The sequence below is a fragment of the Acanthaster planci genome, linkage group LG02, assembly GCF_054643075.1.
Source record: "Acanthaster planci isolate LZ-2023a linkage group LG02, COTS_SCS, whole genome shotgun sequence".
Taxonomy (NCBI): Eukaryota; Metazoa; Echinodermata; class Asteroidea; order Valvatida; family Acanthasteridae; genus Acanthaster; species Acanthaster planci.
The window spans coordinates 5828295-5856261 of NC_141778.1; the positions used below are offsets into that span (position 1 = coordinate 5828295).

General features: G+C 39.6%; 1 protein-coding gene across 5 annotated transcripts; it reads left to right on the forward strand.

The window, feature by feature from the left end:
- The first annotated feature begins 23 nt into the window (after positions 1-23).
- Positions 24-27967, forward strand: LOC110986226 (cytochrome P450 3A6-like). Of its 5 annotated transcripts, none has more exons than XM_087133282.1 (16): positions 45-167; positions 328-420; positions 8958-9127; positions 9911-10013; positions 11100-11152; positions 11716-11812; positions 12529-12645; positions 13081-13169; positions 15236-15381; positions 16634-16761; positions 17204-17350; positions 18717-18937; positions 20003-20140; positions 20793-20892; positions 25432-25494; positions 26100-27967. In XM_087133282.1, exons 3-16 carry the CDS (start codon positions 9018-9020, stop codon positions 26175-26177), a joined length of 1590 nt encoding a protein of 529 aa, XP_086989408.1. In that variant the 5' UTR covers positions 45-167; positions 328-420; positions 8958-9017; the 3' UTR covers positions 26178-27967. The 5 variants fall into 5 exon arrangements, with proteins under 5 accessions (XP_086989410.1, XP_086989406.1, XP_086989408.1 ...); XM_087133281.1 differs by lacking the exon at positions 328-420 and adding an exon at positions 5274-5318 and having other exon boundaries at positions 46-167; XM_087133284.1 differs by lacking the exons at positions 45-167; positions 328-420 and adding an exon at positions 24-42.

Below are 27967 nucleotides of genomic sequence, written 5' to 3' on the forward strand. Positions count from 1 at the left end.
TTAACATTATGAGCTGGCAAAGTATGGCAACATATTTAACAGGTACTTTAGCACACTGCTGCTGGGTACGCGTCAGCATCACTCTTGCTTTGTGCACGCAAGTATTGCAAGGCAACTGTAGCTAGCTCCCAGCCGCAAGGTGTTTAACAAGCACTTGGTACAACCATGTGAGTATCCTGGGGCAGTTGGCCCCTTGGCACTGACATTCTCGCGGTCTGAGCTACGTGTACATGTACTTCGAGAACTCAAAAGTAACTGAGCTGACGGAGTAGGAGTGGGCTGGCCCGGGGTTAATTGGACGTTGTCTTCATTTCATTCACTCCGTAGCTTACTAGTAGTCTGGGAGTCCACCTGGGCTAGAATGGGCCATGCATGGGGCGGACGTCGGATCCGGACCTCACAGACATGACAGATCTGGGGGTAAGATGCTGGAGGTAGAAATAGATAGCCTGGGCAAAGGGACAACTCTCCATTCACTTTGTCGTGTTTGTATGTAGGCTAGCCCAGGTGGTAATGAAATGAAGACAACATCCAACCTTGGCTACATGCACGTCCTACGTCATGTAAGCCTACCTGGATTTGCTTGTTTTCCTCGATTTTTGCTGCAACATGTTAAAAATAACTGAAATCTTTTTGGTACAGTATGGAAGATATTCATAGTGTAGTGCCATTGGTTTATACATGTAGGTTGAAAAGAATACGGCAGCTTGTCAATATCGTCATAGAGTGACTTAAAGTCTCTGCAAGGAGGTGAGGTGGACTGACGATACGAGATTAAATATGCAAGACCAGTACTGGCAGTAGACAGCAACATGGTCTTGGGTTACAGATAAGGCTGAATCAGCCTATTTACTTCTTCACTTGTGCCTTGCAAATACACTTGTTTTTCTTGCTATGCTTGCTGCTTCCCATCCATTCTCCAACTCCTCTAAAATATTTTCTTTTCATGACATCTCCCCCACTTGTTTATTGGATAGAACCCCCATCAATATTATTTTCCATTGTTCCTTAATATGTACAGTCACGCGCAGCCCAGCTGCAAGCGCCCAAAGAAGGAGACAGCTTGTTTATGTAGTTCTGAAGTACATTTACATGTATATATACTCATTAATGTACCAGTATTATTATTATTATTGAATTCAATTTATATTGCGCTCATTTCCTAAAAAATATTCAGGAGCGCTTAACAATATTTAAAAAAATACCTATTAGAACAACTATTTACAAAGACCCAAAATAATTAAAATAAACACAATTTAACATTGATTAAAAGTTTAAACCAAACATGGTGGGACTTCCTCACATGGCCAGCACCAACTCTCCCTCCAACGCTTGTGCACACATGCACCTATGAATCTGTTTACAAGTAGAAATTCTAATTAGGCATTCTCAACTGTTTGGGTAAGAACTTTCAATCCACTACAACTGCACATTGTCCAGCGACGGTCAACCCAAAAAGTGGAGACTCAGCGAAAATGCCTTCTATGAACCCAATTTTGTGTGTAACTTATGGCTCATTCACCGCATCTGACCACTGACACATCATAAATATATAAATTATACTGAGTTTTATCGACACCATTAAACCCTACTAAATTCTACACTACATGTAGTTGAATATCAACTGGGTTAGCCAATGAATCGCTGTGACAGAATGAAATCACAGCGAACCAGAGTTTTAAGTTCATGAATCTGGCTTTAAAAACTTTTGCACGCTAATGACCATCAGGATGGCCTTTAGTTCAATGCTGGCTTCATATTTAAGCGTTTCCCATTCTTGTGAAAACCCCGGTTGCAAGAGTATCATGATTATTTAAACAAAGAGAGGAAATAAACACATTACGTAACATCATTGACTTAACAAAATAATCCATTAGACGTCTCATTTCCATCACAAAAGCTCTCTAGCATTCCAGTGTGCGACCCTGAAAAATAAGCAAAACTACCGGTAAGTTGAGGAAGGAAACATACATGTGCCGGTACATGTACGTACAGCCTCAGGTACATGTACTTGACCAAAACAAACATTTCTTTTAGGTTTTAAAAGCATGATTGAAATAGTCAAAAAATAAATTCGGAAAGAAAAGATTAAACAAAAAGAAAAAAGTACATTTAAAATTTTTCCAAAATTAAATTAATAAACTCCAGTTTACAACATGTATCTGTCTGTTGGCCAACAGAACAGATAGAGGGCTTTTTTGCATTCTTTTGTAAATTTCTGTAAATAATTAAGTCATTATCACATACATGTACATGTAAGGTCAAGTTTCATCTGTAAAACTTCCTTTAATCATGTTAATAGTTACTTGCAAAGTTTCAACCCGATGGGACATGTACTTCAGGAGATATACGGCTTTAAACAGTGCAACTTCAATGTCAGGTGACTTGTCTCCTGATGACGTCATTGTCACATCAGGTCATTATTCATCTGTAACACTTCCCTTTCTCGTTATCTGTAGGGCTGAGTCAGTTCGAATAATTCACTCTTCGAATATTCGACCTTTAATTTGAACAAATATGTAAATCTTCGTTTGTGCCGACCCGGCAGATTGTTGATGAACAATCCATACAAAATCAGTTGCAATAATGCACAAAATTGTACATTTTAATTACTTTAGTAGCTTCTCACGTGTGGGAGTGTCTCCAGCCATGATTTAGCAAGATTTAGAGAGGAAAAATACTTCTTTTCCTGTCAAATTTTATAATGAACAAATTATTTTTTGAATTGTTTGAATTCATTTGAGTCTGCTTGAAACAAGTCTCCATGGTGCAATTTTTCACATTTAAAACAAAAGAAAATTCTCCCTTTGTTTTCATGGATTTTGCATTTGCAATAATATTCAAATATTTGATACTCAATCGAATATCCGAATATTCAGATATTCGGCACAGCCCTAGTTATCTGCAAAATTTCAGCCAGATGGGACATGTACATGTAGTTTAGGAGATACATGTACTTGTGCTGGTACATACATGTACATGTAAGACTTTGAAGTTTGCACATTTAATGCCATGTCACATGACAAAGTGGATTTTGTTCTTGGACCCATTCTTACTTGTGGTCTAAGAAGCGAGCACCTAATCAGTCAGATCTACTGTACAAGAGTGCCAAAGTCTGTCTGTTGAAAAATGTGTACAAAACATCTTGGAGAAAATTAAATTTTCAAAAACCAATTAAAAATAATGTGATGATGTCATCATGATGTCATAAATTTGCCAAAATTAATAACTGCCAGACTACATGTATCAACCATCTTAAGTTACCCAAATGGTGGCTTAAAAACATCATGTACATGTACCATACAAAGTCAATGAGCTAAAAATCCCACTGCAGACAAATTGCTCCTTAGAGTGCATGTAATGTGATTGGCGTTATATTACTTAATATTTTGACTCTTGGGTATATTTCAAATCAAATAACAGAGTGTTAAACCTACGATTTCTTTTTCATTCTCATAGTAATCTTGAGCTGAAGTTGAGTACTACTTGCTCGTTAAGATCGATAATAGGGTGTACAGTAGAAAAATGTGTACAAATCCTATGGAGAAAAACTGCAGTTTTCATCTCGTATCAGTGATGTCACATGCCCATCAGGCAGGGGAGTCTAAAATCTGGTTGCTTGAATTTCATTTTCAGTTGCCCGACAAGGAAGTTTTTGCCCCAAGCTGTAGGCTAATGTTTACTGACCAGAAATAACCTTTAGTTTGAAGGGGGAGCACGGTACAGGTAGTTAGGTCACTCATAAACGTTTTTCCTAGTTTCAGCTGAAATGTCTAAAATGCTAGGATTAAAATGCAATGCAAAAAATGTGTTGCCGAAAACTGGTACATTGTACTTGCCCGTTGGGCTGGCAGCCTGGAATATTTGGTTGTCCGACAAAATATTTTGGTTGTCCTGGGACGGTGGACTACCAATTCTGCGAACCCTGCCTCTGATGATGTCATTATGACGATTTTGTTCTGGGACCCTCTTTATGCTGTTTAGTAAGAGTGTGCACAAATATGAAATCAGTGAGACTGACCAGAGTCCGAAAAACTGGCTGTTGAAAAATTGGTACGAAACCTGTTGGAAATTATCAAATATTGAAAAATCAGTAAAAAATCAGGTGATGACTTCAGCATAACATCATAGATTTTGTAGGGTATTTATTGCCTGTATTAAACTTTGACGATTGAAGATCGGCAAGTTACCAAACTGGTGCCTCAAAAATGTACATGTACAAAGTCAACAAAGTCAATGGACTGAAATAAATATTATAAAATCAATAAAAATCACTTGGTGACGTTGTAAAACATTTTGGTGTTATGGCGTTCCGTGCAATTCAGCACCACATGTTGCAATGGCATTTTGGTCATTTGACATTCCATACAAAGTGATCTGACTTCAGTGCCACGTGCTTGTTTCACTGCCCTGAGTATGTACATGTACCCACGCACTGTACGAGGTCTTTGTTAAACATGTCATGTAGGCAGGCTAACATGTTCACCCACATACCAGTACATGTAGTTAAGCCAATACACAGACAGTATCTAGTACAAATGGGATTTTCGGGTACGTAAATACAGTAATGTGTGTTTTTGTCGTCGGTGCCTCATCTGTGTAAACATGTAAGCCATTTATCACTTGGTGCAACGGACTTCAATGTTTTCTGCTATTATCTAATGTGCATTTCAAGCTTATGGATTGGCAACATGTCTCCCGTGTACTTCTCACGGTTGATTTTTACCGAATTTTGAAGAATAATAGGACTTTTTATGATAACTTCTGGTCTAATGATGGCCCCAACTTTTACGTATGTGTTAACCTGGTAAAGATCATCATTCACATCAATTTTCAGGCGATTCAGACAAACTTCACCACAGACATCTTCAAAATCCGTTTTTCAGAATTTTGAACCTGTCACTTGAGGGCGCTTGACAATTACTTGACGTCATTGGTAGATGTTTTGAAGAGTTCAATATTCCAAGAGACTAACATCGTTGAAAACAAGTCAATATCTTTTACCACTTTTAAGCAATAAGCCCACTTCCAGTTTTGACTGGACATGCTGGAAGGAAGTGTCACTTGATTTGATTCACACGAGATGAATTGAAGACCAAATTTTACTGTGCCACTTGCTGCAAACAGAATTTTGCGGGAGGCCATGGTCAATTTTACCTGTACATGGATTTTTAAACGTTTAACATATTGTTTAAATGTTCAAAATTTAATGAAAAATCTCTTGGATGGATGTCATCATAATATATTTGTTTTAATATTATCTTTGTTTAAAGGTTTGTGCTTGGTGTAACTTTGATGATGATCAGTCATCGCTACGTGTAAGTTACAAAAAGTATGCCTTGAAAACGTATTCAAAGTCAATAAGCTGAAACAAATATTAAAAAATCAATGACAAATCACCTGATGACGTCACCATGATTCATGATGTCACCATGATTCATGACGTCATTGTTCTATGCACATCTTTCCACTAAGGTCCTTTGTTGATGTAGGTTTGATGAAGATCCAAAGTTGCAAAAGGACCAAAGTTGATGGTAGAAGAAACTTTGCTCAAAATAAATAAGCTTTTGGTCAGAAGAGGAAGAAGCAGGTGAAAAAAGAACAAACAGAATGCTTTTTTTGCAAAATTGCGAAATAGTCAATAAATTGATTTATAGGTTTTCCTGGCCAATTTCGGAAAATCTGCAATCTAATTTATGAAATAAAAATTTAATTTGCCCTAGGTTTTGAAAACAACTTAAAACCTGGTTTCATTTTCGCAATAACAAGCATTTGTCTTTGTTTTGTATCAAATAAAAGAATGTACATTATGTTTCATTAACCCTCCTATGCTAAGATGCATTCTTGACACAGTTGTCATATCAGTCAAAATCAGTCACATTTCCCATATGTGTCTGTGTACTCAGGGAAATCAATTGGAAGGCATTTTTGACTGTTTTTGACGGTTAAAACAGAAGGAGGGTTAAAGAGGTTACAAATACATGTACATGTGTATGTGACTGGGATTTTGGTAATTGAGGTATTCATTGTCAGTTATAACAAATGTGCAATCTTATTCACTGAAAATCTGTCTTTTGCCGTGACCCTTTGGTATTGAGTATTCATTTTCAATTTGTTATAATTCAAATTCGCAAAATATGCATTTGATTTGGTTAGAATATACAGGGTTACGCAAATCAAGACACCGCTTCGGATGATAGTAATGTTACTCATGAAGGATTACAGTGTGTTTGTTATCAAATTGTACGTCTGTACGTGTACATGTAAATCAAGGTCTTTATGACAGTGTACACAAATGAAATGTTACAAAGAAAAAAATCAGATCAAAATGAAGAGATTTTGTGAAAATGTTAGGGATGTGTAACTTGTCATGTTCTTGCAAAGGGAGTTTAAGATTTTATGGGTTCTTTATTTCGTAAAGTTCTGTCATTTTCATTCATCAATGAATTTCGTGAATTGAAATTACAGCAAATGAAAATGAACACTTGACACAGACAGTTAACGGTTTAAAAAAAAAGATTTTCAGTGAATAAGATTACACAGTGGGTACAATTGGCAACAAATATGTCAAATCAAAATCATAATCACTTATTTGTAACCTCTTAAATGAAATGTAATTTGAAGGATGCAAAACAAAGTCGAATGCTCATTTTTTGAAAATGAACAAGTTGTTTTCAAAATCCACACCAAGTTGAATTTATTTTACGAATTAAGCAGCACATTTCCAGAAATTGGCCGGGAAAACCTATACAAGAAAACATCATAGGAAAGGGGATTACACCTGTATGAAATTTTGGTTATTTAATGTAGACATGGGGAAATGATTTTAGACGTGGAGCACTAAAATTGGACGGGCAAAAAAAAATGGAAAAATGAAAAAGAAGCTAAATACATGTACAAAATCGATAGTGCTGTTAACGAAGTTTTCCAGAATATTTGTGGAAGCAGTCCTCCAAAAATCCTTGGCATAGAACTTGTACTGGTACTTACCTGCGACAACCGGGAAGGTTTAAAATCTACCCCTATTGCATTATCCAGGGACGATTGATTCTACGCGTTATTGCACGGTAACCTCAAGACCACTTCTGAGTGTTCTACAAGACTCCTGCCCGAAACTACAAAATGCACAAGACTGGGGTATATAGGCCTATGTTTTATTACAAAAACACAACATATCATGCACGTAAACTTGATGTACATTCATGGAACTATCAACATACATGTACAGTCATTTGCAAAAGTTTTAGACCATCCATACAAAATTCAGTAATAAGAAGGAAAACAAACTTTAGCAAATAAATCTTTTAACTGAAACTATTTCAGTCATTTGAAATACGCGCAATATACATGTACACAGCTGTTGCCTGTGCCTCCAACAAGCCATCTTGGGTGTCTCCCATCCAGACACTTTCACTCAGTCAACTGGGTGTCCCTCTGAAGGTGGACAACGAGGTCACTGATGGGTTCTGAAGGTTTCTATCAACTTGCCCTCGGTGCTTTCTCAAGTGAACTGTACATGTACATGTAACTCCACTAAAGGGAGCCAGTTCTCAAGACAGTGCCGAGCTGTCTGAAAAGCCTGACTCTCTTGGCTGAAAATGACCAAGAAGCGAGTCCCAGCTGATTGGCCAGGATACAGTATTTTAGTTAGACTTTCTTACAATGTAGCAGCTGTCACTGGCAGAATCCTCTAGGCTTTTGCCACTATTCCAGGGAATATCTTTTCCCATGGTAAAATCAACTTGAGCTAATGGTCCACAAATACATATGCTGTCACACCATTGATCTGAGCTCCTCTTGTCTCTGGCATGAAATGAGTAGAAATTGTCACCAGCCTCACTGTACCAAGAACTGCCCCAAAAGGCCTTCATGTGTTATGCAAAGTAAAAGCCTACAATTTCTTTCCAACTTTCCTGCTATGACCTTATTGGGAACACCACATCCCAAAGTATCAATCCAATTAACATACTTGTATTCACTAGGCGGTACCATGCATGGTAAGACCAGGAAGGACCCTTATACAATGAATATTTCAGGGTCAAACAAGTCCTCAAAATGTATGTGTAGATAGCGCAGTGTGTTTTTTGTCCCGTTCGCCTTCCACTGTTTTTAGGAATATGCATCCTCAGCCCTCGCTGAATAAAAAAAAATTACTTATTGAACGTTGAATGATAAAGCTGTTACATGTTCAACATTGAATGTTGAACATCAAATTAGGAATAAGTAACTAACTTCCTTCCACCTGCATCCCCTTGACATTTACCAGTACGTTTAGCCCTACATGTAGTGGCATCACTGTCTCTGGTAAAACAACATTTTGTTGGACACACTACTGGTACATGAACATGTAACTGTTTTGGGGACTTAACAATTCTCACGGTGACAAACATGACAAATCTTTAACTGGTTGTGTGCCAGTATAGTCATTGTGGTTTCGTATTCACAAGGCGAGAAACCATTTTACAATTTCAGACTTTTTTCCCTCAAAAAATCTGAATTTGGCACTGCCCAGTTGAAACCACATTTGCTTTGAATTTTTCAACCATTCGAAAAACAACAGTGTACATGTACATGCACTTACTTTCCAATGTTCATGTCTACCAGTACATGAAATTATAAATCAGAAATGAGGAAATGTACATTGTATTTTAATAAAAAATGGTTAGTTTTACCTTTTTGGTTTTTTGTAATATAAAGGTACATGTACAATGTACACAGTCTGTTGATATTTAACATTTGTTCACATTGTGTGTTTTCCCATGGGAGCGAGGTGCAGGACCCAATCCATTAACACAGCCCAAAGAAAACTGTACATGTAAACAAAGCTTGACGTTGTTTCATTTTATACACGTAGTCCATTGGCCTTACACCACACAGGTACATGTACATTGGAATTGGGCAACCGTGAGTCTAAACAGCTAAAGGTATAATATTTCTGTATCTTTTTAATCATTCAGTGCAGTTTACCGGTACTTGTCAAACATTGCCATTGGATTTGAGTGAGCAGTCCAAGTACAATGGAGAACGAGGGCGTGTCTAGATCTGTATCTGAGGAAGGATGGCAGCCGCCTCTCTTTGCAGCGTCAACATGGACTCTCATCATTGCAGCTATCTCTCTCTTCTTTGTGTAGGTTGTTTACTAAACATTCCATCAGGTGATAGGTGTCAGAAATCATCTCATGTCAATGCGGCGATGAAATTGCTCCTTGGAAAGTGCATGGACATCAGCTTAGGCCAAAAAATTATGTTTCAAAAATTTGAATTACATTAAACGCAATCTAGTCCCAATTGTAACAGTTAAAAGATGATGCCAGATTTAAAAGTGTCCTATTCTACGTACACATATAAAGCATTTTATACTCCCTGGCTGAGTGGTTACTTGCATTTAGCCATAAAAGGTGATTGCAGGTCCTACATGTACAGTATTTTATAATTTGCGATGTAAACACACCTGATACTACATGTACCTGTTATTTGGTCTCTAGCGCATCAACATATGACCCCCTAATTGGGCCCATGAGTGTGCTTTCCCTCAGCCTTCGGAGGTGTAGTCTCGAGTTTAAGAACCCTGTTATTACACAATTTTATAAAGTGCAAATTCTGAGAATCCCTATTTCTTGAATTTTTGTGTTTTCTTTTCCATACTTCTCACCACAAAGTCCTGGTTATTACTGGTCCCTTGCACTTTGTTGAAGTGGCATTTGATTGTAAAAGGAGGGTCTACATGTGTTTGTAAGATCCTTTTGTGTTCATTCATTTACCTGGCGACTAGTCTGTGTACCTGTGTATATGTACATGTATGCAAGGAGGACTACCCATGCCAGTGAGTATGGTAATTTCCACATATTAACCCACTCTTGGTGAAGGACTGAGGAGTGTTAGGGTTGATGCTCTTTTCTTTCTTTTATAGTTATGATTACTGGCGCCATCACTACCTGGCCCGTATTGGTATTGCAGGGCCCAAACCCAAGCCGTTCTTCGGTAACTTTCTAGAAATGATATTCCACACAAATGTAAGTGCACATTTGTTTGTTGGCTTTGCCAGTGTGAGAATTGTGTTAAATTGCACATTGTAGATACATGTACATGTACATGTACATGTAGTAGTCTGCTTGTTGTGGGATCCATCATTTTTATCGGTTCGTTTCACAGTTACAGTCCATGTAGACCCCAGATACATGTACGTGTACAGGGTGTAGTCATGAAGCATATGGTACATTTTATTTGCGTACATGTATGTAAACATGGACTAACACATCTACACAGATACACCTGCAGTGAGCAACCATTCTAACATGTTTAATACAGTCATTCCCGTTGCTTTTATATATGGCGGGAAGAATGTGAAGAAACCTCAGTTTTGTTACGTATTCATAATAGTACCAGTGCAATTACACAATTGTTGTAATTTGTATTTGCTGGGAATTGTCCAGAGAAATAACCAGGACGTCTTGGAGGAGTTAATAACTTGTACCAGGTTGAAAAAGTTCATACACTTCAAAATTTCCTTGGATATTTGTTAGTGGATAGTACTTTTCAGCTGTAGCCGGCGCTGCTCCACGACAAACTGACTTTTTCCGGTGCAGACCCATTGTCTTTTGAGACAGTAGGAGACTACTACTTCTGGCACTAGTACATGTACCATGGGTTGTAATGTGGTTGTATTTGTCCTTACTTTCGAGTCAAACTTTTAGAAAAACTCCAGCTACCGTTGTACCTTATATTTTCCATATCTGTGCCCTCCCTTTGATCAGACTGTCACCACCAAAGATTGTATAGCGCCACGTAGCGGCACAAGATGGAGAACTTGGCCAAGAAGGTGTTATCACCATGGGCGTCATTTGAGTCGATGGTGCAGGCATACCAGGTGTGCATGCCTGTAGCAGTGCCCCCGCCTGTTGCGTTAACATACTGTAGCATATTCACACCCAAATGGCGCCCATGCGATAACAATGTTTTATGCATATTCACGGTGAAGTTCTCCCCCTTGCGCCGCTGTGCAGCGCTTTACAATCTTTGGTCACGACTGTCATCATTAATTGCAATTTCCATCAGACATCATCAGAAACTGTCCAACCCCCTTATACCTGTATTTTCAGGGAGTATGGGGCTGGTATGAAGATATCATTGAGAAGTACGGCAAGGTAGCCGGGTAAGAAGTCAACAAATTCTCCTGTCAAATGCACTGTAGTTTTTCCTTTTTAAAGGCTTCAAAGTTTTCTCAAATCAGTTGATTACAGTATCTATTTCTCCTGTCTTTCCACAATTATGACAATGGGGCTTTCAGTTTCAACAGTGTTGGTTTGATTTAAAACCGAATGATTTTATTTTGTAACTATGGATCTGCTGATGTAAAAATTAAAATCAAATTTGGCAAAATTTTATTTTATTTTTCCAAGAAACTTGATATCGTTGAAGCTGCGATGTTAGGGGAAAGGCATGAATGTTACTTTTGTTAGTGCTTCCACATACATACATGTACATGTAGTTAGGAAAAACAAAAATGTTAGTTTGTCTAAAATCTTCTCTGGTCGCACATTGTGGTTTGTTGAAAATACAGCAACCATGTGTGTTGATACAGCACACAACTCATTTACAGGGCAAATAAGGCCATGTTTTGGGCATCAAAGGTGTTTGGTTTTGACTGTGGTTAAATTTTGAAGAGGTTAGGCATCAAAAAAGCCAGTGACTTCACACAGTGATCATCTCTTACAGGTGTTATATGGGAGGAAGCCCCATTGTGATAATTGGTGATGTTGAGTGGGTCCGACAACTGTGCATCAAGGACTTCGCCAGCTTTGTCAATCGCAGGGTCTGTATTTTGCGTGCATCATGTCATTATGGTTTATAATTAGTCATTAATATGTGAAGTTTTGCAGCGCAACCAATATCAAAATGTCTTCTCTTTTTTATCACAAGATTTAACCTACAGTTTCATCTATCAGTGGAAAAAGCAGAACCTTCTGATTTACTTGTATTTGTATCTTAATCATTTTAATTCTTGGTCAATTGCTAAAACACACAGGGACATTCTTGTTATGTTTGCTTTTATTCACCTGCTTTGCAGTGAATTGCTTGAAAGTACTGCACTGGTTCTTATCAATTACCAGATGTTAGTGTGTTCATGGAATCAGTCAAAAATAACCAAAAATTTGCCTTACGAATGCATTTGGCAAAGTTGAAAGACATGATGGAAGCATGTATCCTCCGTGATCTTTTGCTCCGATCACATGTACATGGTTTTGCATGGAGAAAGCAGGGTGTGACAAGTGATATAATGTGGACACTCCACCATGGCTTATGTACAGGTAATGTACATGTGTATGCCATGGATAGTGGGTCTACCGGTATCGTTCAAGTTTCCATCAGCCCACGTTTTTCCCTTCATAACGGAGGGGGATGGGGTTACTTGTGCATGGAGATTGTCAACCATTTTAATGCTTTTTTTGGGGGACGCGTTTTATTCATTGCTGACAAGTTGGCCATTAATGGAGTCTTGTAGTGACCTGATTTTTATCTCCTCAATAGTCTGAAACCATTGACAACAAACCGTTTCATAAATCCCTGACTACTTTGAGAGACAGTCATTGGAAGGACGTCCGAGGGATTCTCAGTCCAACATTCAGTGGATCCAAGATGAAGCTGGTGAGTCACGACCTTTGCACGATTCCTACAGTTTTGGACGAGGGTCCCATGTTAGTAGACTTCCTACTCATCTTTGGTCGGTCCGGTGCAGTGGGGTACTTGTAATTCCTCGCCCTCCACTTCAAGTGACTTAGGTTGGAATCCCATCTAGGCTGACCTGAAGATTGGGGTCTCTGCTAGGCGCAAACCTCTTTCTGTTGAGTTTACCTCCCACCTCTGACACTGGACATTTCTTCATTGCCTTCCCTGGGCTTCAAGGGAGCATTGTTCTCTGAAGGCACATGCAACTTTGTTTTTCTGGAAACAGGACAAGCGGATGCAAGTTTGATCTCAGGGACCTCATGAACAATGTATTTAAAACCCAATGCTACTTTTGGAAAACAAACCCATATCAGTCAAAATTTCATGTTTGTCCCACTATCTCTCATTCAATAGATGGCACCAATCATCAATGATTGTCTGGATCCAATGATACGGAAAGTGACCAGGTTGAATAAAGAAGGCAAGGGGTTAGAATTCAAGGAGTAAGTTTTCATTCAATTGTAGTGATAGCCACACGACATCTCAACCTTCTAGTTTATGATGGCAAGCATTTCAGGGTTCGATTAACATAGAAAATCCCTTGCAATACATTAAAGACAAGCTCACTGATTTACAAGTACTCCGAGGCAGAGGTCAAGTTAAGTTTTCATCATATCTACTGACCAGTTGTAGTGAAATACAAGTACGAGATGGCAGGCCGCGACGAATCGCCTGTCCGATAGCCCGGGACAATTACATTTTCATTCGGGCAATTAAAATTCTAACTAGGTGTGCCTGTTTGGGCAAGTCCGGAAAGCTGATATCTTTTCTGTCTTCACAAAATATCTTTCAATAACTTTTTCTCACGTTAAACTGTTAAAATGCTTGTTTTTGTATGTTTTCCTACTTACATTTGCAATTTTTGGAAAGAAACTTCCGTTATTTTCACGAGTTCTCATTCACGTTTCACTGTCACAGTGGTGAAAACATGTGCCCACAGATCAATGCATTAAACAAAGCTGCTCTGGTTCCCGCTGTGCCACGCCCATGCAAAGAAATGTAGCAACCAGAACCAGTCTGTACATGTACTATTCGTTCCGGTCGATTACTCTACACCGGCCATACAGGCACGCAACCCTAAAGCCACAGGTCAAAAAAGCATTGACGTGGCAAGAGGTTTTCTGTAAGTTCCTTCACAGAATTTGGTCTCTTATTCATGTTATTTATGTATGTATTTTTTGTGTTCACGAGTTTAATTTGAGTTTGTTTTTCTTGTACTTGAAGCGAGCGTCTTTCAACAAATTTCCTTCCACCGCACAAGGTTTTTCACCCACTGGTCTGGATGCCTCACGCACGCTAACCACGTGATACATTGTTGGCCAGTTTGCCGTCGTGATTGCCTGAGTCACACTGTGTGAATTGCCCATAATTCTTGCCTGTAGAAATTTTTACATAGATTAAGACAGGTGTTCATCACTTTTTGGAGATCTTTTTGGAAGCTGTCATCCCTGTTCATGCCATTCAATCAGGACAAAAAAAAATCTCCAACCTACTGACCCTATTTTTAAGGGGCATGTAATTGGAAGCACAACTACATGTGTATTTTGGGGGCCTAATAAAAGACTGCATGCTTGCAGTAGGCCGAAGTTAAATAACCATAATAATCGTGGATTCCGAGAAATCTTGGGCAAGTGTTGATCTAATTCGGGCAAGCATTTTTATGGCATGACCTGCCCGATCGGGCAAGCTCCAAAAAAAAATTTGTCATGACCTGCAAGATGGTGTGCATTGCATTATGCATGTACACATGTACATGTAGTGAATGCTTAAGTGGTATTGCTTGAGATGAAAGATGGAACAATCGCCGTTGCCAAACATTTAATGTTTTCACATGCAAGCCAGGAATAATTCAGACAAAAACCCTGCATCACCCAAATAAGTCCGTACTTAGTAAATCCATACATCATCTACGGTATGGATTTAGAATTTATGTATTATGAAATTTCTTTTAGCTCCACATATGACTGTCCATCAGATCAGTGAAAATTCACCTGATCCATTTACTGGTGCAGTAGAATGTCACTTTTGTGGTGCAACCATGCTTTGTTTTGGGATGAATAATTCAATGACATATGACCAACTGCCAACCAATCAAATGATAATATGCTTTTTTGGGGGATGAATAATTCAATGACATATGACCAACTACCAACCAATCAAATGATACTGTTTTATACAATTATTGAAAGTTTTCAGCGGTTCATGTTGATGTAGGAAATTATCTGTTAGGCTTGCTATACGTCATTGAAGGAGGCTAATTGTATTAATCTCTTCTTTGCCAAACTAAAAACCAGAATATTTTTGCGCGTATTTCTATTTGAAATTAATTCCAACCTCACTTTTCATGCTCGTGCAGTTCACAATCTTTCCACCGAATGAAAATGTTTCCTCTCAATTTGTCTTTGTTCAGAAAGGTATGCACATGCCTATGAAATTCCTCTAGTACTTCTGTGTTGTACTTTTCTTGCTGGTAGCATCCTGACTCCCTTTTCTTCTGTTTCTTCACCAGGGTCTACAGTGGCTTCCTGATAGATGCCATTGGCAACACTGCATTTGGGTTGACCCTCAACTCCCAGGAAAATTCTGATGATCCCTTCCTCCATAATGCCAGAGACATCTTCAAGTTCAGATTCAGCATAGCGATTTTGGTTGTGCGTAAGTTCTTCCTTGTCAGTAGATCATTGCCCAAAAAAGCTCTAAAAATGATGGAAATGGCCAGCACTGTCAGGACAAGCTAACTTTTTGTCCCTTTTTGTCTGAAGTTTTGCTCTGGAACAAAGAATTCTTCAGGGGAAATATGTTAACATTCAACAGCATGGCGGCACTTCTGCAAATAATTTGCAACCCAACCAACGAACATGTCAAAATGCGGTACCAGTATAAGTTTTGAGAAGTGTTTTGAAGTATTTCAGGCTTCTTTACAAAATTGTAGGAAAACAGTTTAAAACTATCATGCCCTTTGTCTAAGCAAAGCCTGCACTTATATGAAATCACAGTAAACTTATACTGATAATTTCAAAATCACATGAGCATTTCATAAGTGACGATGGACTATAAGACTTGTTTTGTTAGATCCTGTTGCATTCAACTGTGCCTGCTGAAACTTTGTGAATTGATTTATCAAAACTTGGCTGAAATGAAGGTACAAATGATGCCTAAAGGTAATGTTTTAGTGATGAGGCCTGCCAGAACTGCTTTTCAACATCTTACAGCCTTGGACCTCACCTGTCCAGTCTGGGTTCATCGTGAAATCTGGCATGTCCATAGAAACACTGATTGTGAGACCATACATTAAATTACGCAACTCTTCACTTCAGTGAGCCAGTCCTGTATTTCCAAAAAGGACAGGTCATTGGATAGGGCCACCCACGACACCATGCTAGCTCAAATATGTTCAGTGCATGTGAGTCAAGATCGCCTTTGAGCACTCTGGTAGGCTTGACCCTGTGTGCATATTCTGGTATTCTCGAATGACATACACATGGAACCGGCTTATTAGAGAGTTTTTCTAATTTTTACTACCTGGTACAGCGCATACATGTACATGATGCCCCTTACATGTTGGGTCGTGCATGATGATCGTGTACTTGTTTCCAAGTTGGGCTGTGGGAAAAGTACACACACTCCTTTCCCACTGACTAATTACAAGTACAAATGCATAGATAAACACAAAATAAGTGCGAGACTATGCATTATAAACACACCGGTAGGACCACTGGCAAGAATTTGCCTGAGGGAGGTCTAAGTAGAACACTGCCAACTTGAACTTGGAGGTACAAAGTTTTTCCTCCCGTCATTTTTCTAGTTGAATGAGAAACAGATGAAAACAGTTACTGGATTAGGAGGATTGCCCAATTAGGATTTAGATCCAATCTACTGGAAAGCCTTACATTTTGCTTCCCCCTAGTGCTGGCCCCTATCCTGTCTCCTGTTGTGAACTTTTTCAACCTGACCACGTTTGACCGGAAAACTCTGAAGTTCTTCGAGGATGTGTTAGACCACGCTGTAGAAGTCAAAAGAGCTGGAACTGCCAAGGTAATGCACTGCAGCACACCTTATTCCGCCCAGTAACACCAATGCTCATGCCATGTGTCATGTAGTCTAAGCTCCATTAATCTTCTAAAAGCCAATGAATGGCCACACGTTGTAAACAGTACTGATGTGGAACCACATTTTTATATTTGTATGTCCATGTGAAGGACAGTCCCTAAGTTTTATAGTGAATAGTCTTTTTGTTGGGAGATGGAGTGTTCTGTCGTGGCCAACTTGGAGCTTGGATTGGATTGTTGGCACTATTTCACAGGCTGGCGCTAGTGTTGAGTTTCTAGAGTCTCTCTCTCTGCAATTTCTAGAGCCTCTTACCCCCATGCCATTAGGGGGAAAGAGTTCCTTGGCTTTTTACCACAATCCCGTGCAGTGGTAACGTCTCCCGAAGGAAGAAGAAATAACAGACTGCATGTCACACTGTCAATTTCAGCGAGTGGACTTCCTGCAGCTGATGCTAGATGCCCAAGAGAGGACGGAGGATGACAAAGCAGAGGCCACCGAGGAAGAGAAACAGGAAGAAGAACATCGAGCCAAGATGAGCAAGAAAACGCTCACCGCGGATGAGATCAAGTCACAGGTGCCCACATGTAGATTAAAAGGCATTATCGACGATGGAAAGGAATACATCACATGCACAGTCATGTATGTAATGGACAACCAGTGTGTGAACCAACTTGCACGCATACATGTACTCCATTCATTTGCACTGCATTTCCTGGTTCAAGAGAAGTCACACTTTGGTACTCTGTAACAAACTTCTCAAAAACTAAACATTCAGCCAATTGGCTTCTGATGTGTATGTACACATTAAGCATTCACAGTGATTTGATTTGGTTCTTAATGAACAAGTTCCAATCTGCCTGGGCTTTAACAAATGAAGCAATTGTTGACTGCCGTGGTGTTAGACAAGCTGTATCTGTGTGTGTGTGATCTTCTTGAGGACATACATCGGTCTACTCAGCTTTGGCGGTGGAAGAAATAGAATAAATTGCTACCTACATTATATGTGATTCCAACCCAGCCATTTTGAGCCATAAATCACCAAGCTTTATTGAAAACCCACAAAGTGCATTTGTTAACGAGGGTGTGAGACTGATCTAGTCAAAAGGAAGAGTTTATGACGTTCCTGCTCATGAAACCGGTCTCTGTGCTGATGATGTCACCATTTGTTATACATGTACATGTGGGCTTTGCTGTGGAACCAGTGGGGTTTACTGTCCACCAAGCACTATAGGAAAGCAATAACCAAAATATTGAATGTGGCATCGTCAGTATAGAGGCCCTGTAAAAATGAAAGAGTTATTTCAAAGATGGATTTGCGTCTGGGAGACGTAAATTAATATAGGGAGTATGCCCAGTGTTTGCCCCGAAGGCTTGTGAAAAGAAATACAAGTTGGACAGGGCAAAATTCAAAAATTAATTCACATGTCCTTGACGTAAATCCATCTTTGAAATAGTTTTTTTTTGCGGCACCCGCTGCTATATTTGATTTGAACAAGCCAGCCTACAGCAGCAAGTTCGGTGGTCGAGTGATTAAGACGTCCAAAGCAGGAGGTCGTGGGTTCGAGTCCCACCCGAGGGACTCATCAAGGTTCAGTGTGTTGGCTCGGGTTAAATATCCTTGCTGTCAGAATTTCACTTAAAACTCCTGGGCCTAATTTGGCAGTGTTGCATAACCGTAAGCCAATGTCACGGGTAACACTTCATGGTTGCTGTGTTTAGCACATGAACTGCATGGGCGCACCTAGAAATTTCTATTGTTACATATTAAGTTAAGTAATTTTCCCACCGAGGTTAGCATGCCTTTTGCTGTGCTTATTGCTTACGATCTCTATGAAATACGTGGAGCGTCTGTTAGCATAAAAATATGTGCTTAGGGCCGTTGTGAAGTACGGCCCTGATGTGTCCAGTTTTGATTTTTGTTGGTGATCTTGTTTGTCCAGGGATTGATTTTTTTTTTGGCCGGGTTTGAGACCTCCGGCACCACCCTTGGATTTGCCTCTTACCTGCTGGCCACCAATCCTGAAGTCCAGGATAAGTTGGTGGCTGAGATAGATACCCTGGCACCCAGCCGCGATGACGTCACCTACGAGAACCTGACCAAGTTAACCTACCTGGAGTGGGTCATCTGCGAGACCCTACGCTTATATCCGCCTAGTTTTTTGTGAGTAGCGAGAGTGGCTTTTGTGACAGTTATGGGCTTTGTATCAATTGAGAGGGAAGTTTATGTTATTAGCTTTGATTTGGTTCAGGTTTCAACTCTGTTGCATTTTTGAAGTTATTTGCTTTTGTAGTCATATTTTCAATATAAAAGGATCTTTGGAGCTGTACCTAAAGAAGGGCAGTGGCAGGTTCTGGGTTGAGAGGGCTAATTTTTTTTTCTAAGAGCAATAGTCATCCATGAAAGGATCCTCAATCCCCCAGCAAAAGAAAGGTCATACCAGTAGGACTGTTGTAAAGAGTTTGTGTTTTCAATTCTTCAAACATGGGGAATATGTGGAAGGGGGAATAGGGCAGTGTTCCCTCTTCTCCCCAGTGGATACACCACTAAAAACTAACGAGAGCATTAAAATAGATGTAGTATTTCATGCCTGTAAAACGAACCCCTGGGTTGAAGTGCACCCTCACTGGTGAAAGAAAGACAGGCTGGTACGAAGTTTGCCAACCGGGTTCTAGCGTGCACGCAAAGACCGTACATTCCAGAATAAATTTGTTGCGCGTACTTGGCGTGCTCCGCGTCAAATGCGCATCAAGTTGCGTGCCTATACGGTGAGTTTATACCACAGGACTGTCAATTTCATTTAAAAATGCGCCCTCTTTTGTTCCCGGTCGGAGCAGATATGCTGTAAATTTAGGGGAACATACATGCACCTGTGTTGCCTTTGCCTGTATTTTATGTACTGGATAATAAACAACACACAGTGCAACAAAAAAGACAACCATTTTGGTGTAATGAACGTACATATACTTAGTAAGTGAAAGCCTGATTGGTGTAATGTATATGCCCAAAGACTTTAACTGATGCCTGGTAGTTGATGAAATGGTGACTTACAGCACGCTGTTCTTCCCATACCAGTTGGCAGACTTGAGGTCCCAAGAGTGTGGACTTTGTTGGACTTTATCATCTAATAGCACGCTGCTTTGTCCCCTAGTTCCTGTTATTCTAATGAGTCGGTGAGTATTTTGAGATGTATTCCATTCACTGAGCTCAGTTTGTTCGTCCCTGTAGGACTACTCGTGAAGCTGGCTGTGAGTACAAGCACAAAGGGTACACCATTCCCAAAGGTGTACAGGTTCACTTTGACGTGTGGCATATCCACCATGATCCAGAACACTGGGAGGACCCTGACAAATTCAATCCAGAGAGGTATGTCAATGACTGAGCTTTATACAGGCCTTCTGCAGTTCCAGCTTGGTTCCCTCAATTTCTTACTTATTATATAATCCCAAAATATACCTTCAGGTTAATGTATATATATATATATTTTAAATGTAGTCCTAAATTTCCACTGACTTATTTTTTTGTCATATTTAAGCAGTACAAATTGGAAGATTTGCAGATTTCACATTGTTATTTTGAGCACTTTGGCAGGGTAGTTATCGGCAGTGAAATGTTTGAACATAGTACTGCACGGAAAAGTCGTACTGACTTTGTGGAAATGATGGACAAGTGGATAGGATTAATGATGTTTTACATTGTATTATATTTTGTTTTGGAGGACAGAAAAGTGTGCTGAAGCAAAGTGTGTGCAGAAGTTCTAGTTTCATTAAATGATGTAATGAGTCGCATAATACATGACAAAATTTGGGCATGAAGGTCTGTGTTGGTAAACGTTACATTTTAGCATCAGGCACAGGTGGAATGTAATATCTTTTGGAAGAAATGGTGTAATGTGGAAGGCAATTCACTATTCCAGATTTAGAACCTTAGCTTAAAATGTTAGACAAGAAGATGTCAGTGACATCTGGAAAATAAATCTCTGAGCATGTCCTCATGAATTGTTTCCTTGTTCTCAAAGGTTCTCACCAGAGCAACGTGAGAAGCGCCATCCCTGTGCCTATATACCCTTTGGTGCTGGACCACGCAGCTGCATTGCCATGCGTTTTGCACTCATGCAGGTCAGCCACTAATCAGTTTAGTCTTTTCTTGTTGTTGATAATATCCCTGCCTGTCCACGCTGAATGTTCAGTACAGCGGTCGTTCGGCACAGTGAAATTTACTGCCAAATATTTCGTTGCCATGTTGAATAACTCTCTTGTCTAACTGAACTGCAGCCTCTTGTAATACCATGGTTCACTGTTTTTGTGATGTTTTGTCGCTGCTTTCACGTTTCAGGTTTCTAAAAATGTTTCTGTTAATTATTTCTGTTTTTATTAAATCTTAATGTAAGGTGTAGGTCCATGCAGTCCTGTTCGGGCAACATAGCGCCCCCATGCGATGGCGAGCAAACGTCTGCCTGCCTCGTGTGGTTGGACATGTCGCCCTGAACCAACAAAACACATATGATGTTTCCTTATTTTGAATTGTGCTTAGGCCTCCAAAAGTGCTCTATCTTAATTTTAACACAATGTAGATTTCCTGCTTGTGTCGCCTAGGGTGAAATACTTTAAGAGTGTCAACATTGTAGGATTTTTGTTTACATGTTTTAATCCAACATGGCACCACCCATAAAATGCTGTGCCTTTCGGGTGTTACGGGAACTGGTACATTCCTAGGCTTTATCAGTGTGAAAATGCATGTATAATTATGTATTGTGTCAGTAAGTATCCCTGTGTTGTTTGAAACAATGTGAGGCATTCTCTTCAGGTTCTTTTTGCCTGAGTAGGTTAAAACTTGTCAGGGCGCCCTCAATCGTTGGTGACAATAATACAGGGTTTGTTGTAGTATTATTTAGCTTAGCCTTTATTATTGGTGAACCAGCACTTTGGAATTTCAACATGTTCAGTGTAACCCTAGTGTGAGCTAAGTCTTTGGCTATGTACATGTATTGAATTATTATGATTGCCTCATGTAACCTCTTCTTGTGTCTGACCCTGATATTACACAAGCTGGATTATTCAGTATAACTCTTGTGTAAAAGAACTCGGATACTCACACACAGGGATCTGCCGCTGCCGGTCGGTGCTGGTTGGGCCCGACCGGCACGCAGAATTGCCGACCGCCACAATCTGCCAAATCAACTTTTCCGACCGGCACGTATTCCCGATAAGAACCCAAATAAAATAGCATCTTGGTCGAGGGAATCGATCGTGAAGATATGAAGATCGTGAAGAAACCGTAGAATTTCTTCGTAAATTTCACTTTGCACTGCCATGCATATCGTCTGCGCACCCACGTACGTGCATATGCAACATATCTGGACCAAATATTAACATGAACCAATAGGAGGCTTTGTTACGCGCAATGCACGTGTACATAGTGCGTAACGAATCTTTCCATTGGTTGGAAGGCCACACATAGGCTTGCATATGCAACGCTATCAGTGCGCGAAGATCGGAAAACCCCCTCTCCATGATGTACAGCGTTGTTTATCCAGTTCCGCATTTTACCCAGGTCCACAACTTGAAAAGAAAATTTGGCTTAACTTTCAGAAAGACAAAATTGCAAATGACCCCATTCACACTTCGTTTAAACACTTAAAAATCTGGCAGAAAAACAATTTTACATGTACTTGCAAAACTGACAATCGACCGTGACTGTTTTTCGCCGCGCCGACCACGATTAGCAACATTCGGCGCATGTATTTTCTGCTCGATGTTGCATAAAACGATCACTGCGATCATTTTTTAAACCAACGATCGCACCGCATTCGTTAATTGTTGTTTATCCCACGGTGAAAATATTAACTCCGCAATTTTTTTATTCAAAAGTAACAGCATGATTTTGCCTTTTCCGTAAACGAGTTCCATATGGCAAGATACACGCACTCAGTATGCACGTGACACATGGCCAGATGTGTCAGAAAAGCAAATGGCCAATCTACATTATGTTCATGTAGACTTTAAAATGACTGTTCAGAAAATCCCTGCACACATTTATGAATTTCGTTATCCCATATGCATACTGTACGAACTTTCGTACAAAGAAAATAAGGAAAATATTCCGCAAAGATTTTGCATGTTTGCCTTACTTTCAACACACAAAAAAAATGAAAAATGATTTGAATAGCAATGAAAAATTATGGGCATCATAGAGATAGAAATTAATTCAATATTTAAGGGATTTACAGAATAAAATCAATATTTATTTCTACTCTTTTTTTCTAATTCAATTGCCCGTCTAAAATTATCACCTCATCCTAGTTGACCAAAATTACAAATTTTCAATTTTTTTTATTAAATTTCAGAAATTTCAGACATGAGATCCCTAATTCTAGGCTGTGTATACACAGCTGAAAACACTCAGAAAGTGCTGTTTCCGGCCATCTGGGGGCTTTTAGATTCCAAAAATTTTCTGATACACTCCGCGCCAACCGATGGTGGTGTTCCGCTTAGATAGTCCTGCCGGCACTAAAACCATCCTGGGCAGAACCCTGCACACAGGTTGGACTTCTTTCTGGTTCTGCTAATGTTTATTGCATCGGGTTATCCGTCAGTTTAGGTGTAGATAGGGAACTTGTGTAGCCGAAATTGTGACATCACTGTCCATTTTTAGGTATAACACTTTGAAAGGGTCGAGGTATTTGTGTAAACCTTATTGTTCCTTGTACTTATGTATTTATTGTGATTAATTTGGGTATATTCTTCTCTCTTTTGTTTCTTTATTGTCTGCCAATGGAAATAAAACGTTGTCTGCCTGCCTCGTGTGGTTGGACATGTCGCCCCGAACCAACAAAAGAGCTGATACGAATCCTGGATTACGTACCCCCTACATTAAGTTACAAAATTTATTTCAAGTTTATCCTAAAAGTTGCGTAGCTACCGCTCAGGATTGATCTTTGATGCATGCTGTGGCGAATCTTAGTGGCTTGTGTATCAGCAGTGCCCTCTTAAGACTAATGTTAGTGCAATGCTACGGTGTGCGTGCGGTTTTCTTCCAGTCGATCACGCGGAGTCGTAAAACCAGTGTCCATTTAATACTGTTGGCGGATAGCCGTGCGTGCCCTGGCCGTCACTAGAAGATGATTTTGAACAAGTGCCGACCAATGTACCCAGTTTCTCAGCTAGTTAATTACAATTAACTCTTCAACAACTAGTGGCTTTCCCTTCTAATCCTTGGGGAAATAATGGCCACTTGCCACTGTCCAACATAAAAAATCTGACTGTTTTTATGAAGGTGACGTTCAGGAATTACAAATGGCAACTGCGTAGTGTTCGGTAGGTTTTGACCACAAAATATTAGGAGCCAAGAATAATAATCGGTACAGCCGAATGTTCGGCATAGCGGTGTTTGGTATAGCAGCGTTCCACTGTAGTCCAACTCACAACCTGTTAATAATGCTTAGAAATTGAATATCTGAGACCGGCCTAAGTCCACAAGACAAAGTTTTGAGAAAATTACAAAAACCCAGGCTTTTACTTTGGCAAGCATAATGTGCATGCATGCATATGTACCGGTACTTGTCTTATTAAGTAAAATAAACTTGGGAAGGAGACTTGGGTCTGTCTTCTGCACATATGACAGTCTCACATGAAAGCAGCACTTTGACAATCTTGATTCGATTTTGCCAAAATGTGAACTTGGGCCTGTTCCATATTCAGGCATTCAGTCTCTTTGCAAGTTTATTTGTATGTGCATGCCACATCAAAAAAGTTTCATAGCTAGTGGGGAGTTGACACCACACTTCAAACGTTTTGTATGGTCATCTTTTGCACTTCCATCTGCGCCATACAATTCCACTGGAGAAGTGGAATATGAAACTCTGCACCACTTCTTTACAAAAATTGCATCAGTAGTCAAGCACGGACCATTTACCAAGGGATGTGCAACTTGAGCTCAGAGGTGGTTCAGTGTGTGTTACGGTCGGCACAATATCAAAGCAGAAATTAAGTTGGATTATGTAACACTTACTCTAATTATAAAACGTATATTCTTGTCTACCACTTTGTTTTCTTGTAATATTTTAAGTCAGGGTTCACCCTTTCTAAAAAGATGCTGCTCAAGATATTTCATCCTATACATTCTGAGAAAAGTGTACCACAAAAATGGGGAATTTTGCCTCATTAAAACTTTGTTTCTCCTTGAAATCGATAAATGAAGATTTATTCGTCAAAGTGAAATAGATTTAAGCACCGCGTCGGCACGTCGTTCGGCATAACCACGGCTGCGCTGTACATGCTACAACGCGTGTCATGTGGTTGCGAGTTTTCTCGAGAAAGTCGAGAGCGCCTGCGGGGGTAATAACAATCCGTAACACGCATGGAACCAAGGTGGCACATGTGCTTGCACTGGGGCCGCTCACGGTTGCACATCCCTGGGTAAATGATCCGTGAGTAAAGGGTTCCAGTTCCCTCTGCTCTTTTGGATTTGAGAGAATGGCAGTTCCCTCTGCTCTTTTGGATTTGAGAGAATGACATTCAGAGCCGTTTTTATATGTTTGTAACAAACGTCTCAGAGAATCTTTTCTACCATCGTCCATATTGCAGAGACATTTTGAAAGATATATTTAACAATCTGTCTTTTTAAGCAGTTACCGTATTTTGTTTGTAATTCTTCAGGTTAAAATGGCACTGGTGCGAATGCTTCAGAATTTTCGTCTGGAGACTTGTGAGGAAACTGAGGTAATACAGGTAGTCTGGTTCCCTTGACATTTTTCAATAGATCGTAGGTAGGAGGAGTACTGTACACCTGGCAACTATGCTGAGCTACGAAGTGGGGTTAAGTTCCAGACATCGATCAGCCCAACTCCCGCCCCACAGATAAGATAGCCAAGCTGCTTCCCAGAGAAACTGTTGCAAATTGCTTTAAAAGTGGACACCTTTTCTAATTTTAATGGGAGATTGTACATGCTCTCAGTTCAGTCTGGTGAAATTGCTTCTGAACTGACTGTCTGTGGGAGCATCTGCTCGACCTTTTGAAGAGAATTCAAAACCGTTTTATCAGGGAACCAGACTTAGATATCTTATAACAAATGACATCACTTCATACTGCAGGGCTGATGTATTCAGATTACTTGTAATCCATAAATCCATTTCCATTTACCATGTAAATCATCTTGTGATTTTGTATGTTGGACAGACCTCTCGCAATCATTCCAGTGATGTTGTGCCATAAATCCAATCAGCTATAATTTCAGGTACATGTACTTAAAATAATTATGACCAATCGTTGTATTATCCTTTCGTTTCTTATTATTTCATTCTGTTCTCTCCCTCTCCTCCTCCAGATTCCACCTGTTCTGTCAAAGTTTGGATCCTTGACCCCAGCCAAGGGCTTCAGGCTCGCTGCCGTTCCTCGATCTTAAAGATGCTACCAGACAGTTGTCTGGTATCGGGAGCTATAATGCCCCACATGTTCTGCAGCTGTCATTTTGCTACAGGCAGTCACAAACCATTTTGATTTTGCCTCATTCGTTTCTGCTCCTGCTTGTAAAATATGTGGGGGTAATTCTTCAATGAGCATTTGATTTTCTTAGCATTCATGAAGTATAGTTGTAGAAAAGAGCCCATGAATCAAGGAATCATTCGCGTTGTAGCTAGCTATTTGCAGAGGTGAAGAGATGGAAACAATATTACAGGACAAGTAGGACAGCCTTTTTGTTATCAACAGCACACAGAATATCATTATGGACCTTCAGGAGAGCCATCTTTACACTGTGGAATGAGCGGAAGGCCGATTGTGTGGCTTCATGTAGATAATACTTTGACAAATGCACATTTCATCCTGCCAGCATGAGACAGTTTATTTTTGAAAAGTCCTTTTTGTTACCCTCAGAGCTGTTGATCCTGGCATGATACTACAAAGATTTAGCTTTGCACTCTTTGCATACATTTTAAAATGTAAATTTTATAATTTTAAGGAGATTATTTAATCTAAATACCTCATTACTTTACACTTGTATTGTGTGTAATTTTGGCTTTAATTGTTAACATAGGAAAACACCTGTATGCATCATTTAAAACAGTTAATTTATAGAGTCAATCACAGTGTTGTTTGATTGTGTTTGGGGGCAAATTAAATTCAAATGAAAGTAAGCATATACGTAAAACAGTTTTTAAATTCACCGGTAAGCTAATACTGTATAATCAGCTTGTATTGAATTGGTTTTAAGTTTTGCTAGACGAATTCATTATGTGTTGTTTTTGATATTTCAAGCAATATTTCCAAAATAAATGTTACCCTTTCGTGTCAAAATTTACCCAGAAAGTAACCTATGTACTGCAAATGTTCATGTGATACGCATTAGTAGCTGTTCAGTAATCTCATCGTTGGAGTAAATCCTAGAGATGGAGGTTAGATGGGGAAACATATCCCCCTTTTATGACCGGGGAATGAGTCAACCCCTCACCCTCATCCAACACACACCCTTACATTTGTATTCATGTGGGGTATTGCCTTTGTTCGTGTGTACTAAAAATTAACCTGTTAAATGCTATTTCAAATTGCTCCCATTTGAACCAGACTATCTTTCCTGGGTTGATATTTCGATCAATTTATTGACCTTATGTCAAATACTTCGATTTGGGTCAGATACGTGTATCTTGGAAATTCCTCCTTTTTGAGCAAATTCCGAAATTCTGTTTCTTGAAATTAGGGTATTACCCCACAAGGAAAATGGGTGTTCCTTGTAGGGCACATCCTATTGTTATGTTCCACAAGATACCAACACACACAACATTTTATGTAGAGGTTGTTTAAAATTTTGCATCAACCGACATGGAGACGAAAAAAGTGATGTGAGTCAGGTTTAATAGCCTCCCAACTATAGTACATGCACGTCTGTATTCTGAACAGTACCCCTTAGTGTAATGTGATGTCCAGCCCTCGCCCCACGCCTTTACTTAATCCCCACTACCTTTACTTCCCCACTACCTTTTTATAATTTCCATAATCCGTCAGTTTTGATAATTTCATTATGCCCCATCGCCAGGTCAAGGATTTACGCCAAGAGTAGTAGTTGTTAAGAATTCTGGCATTATCAACATTTCATTGCTCACCCATTTTAAAAGGTTAAGTCTGGTATTATTTGATTTTTTTTCAGTGCATAGTAATAGTATCACAAACAATCAAATACAAGCTTTCTGTCACCATGAA

Bases quoted from the DNA above. Each gene is read 5' to 3' on its own strand.
- LOC110986226 (XM_087133284.1), top strand. From the start codon at position 9,018: ATGGAGAACGAGGGCGTGTCTAGATCTGTATCTGAGGAAGGATGGCAG. The intron at 11,153-11,715 runs GTAAGAAGTCAA...CATCTCTTACAG, and splicing joins AAGTACGGCAAGGTAGCCGG to GTGTTATATGGGAGGAAGCC. The intron at 13,170-15,235 runs GTAAGTTTTCAT...TTTCTTCACCAG, and splicing joins AAGGGGTTAGAATTCAAGGA to GGTCTACAGTGGCTTCCTGA.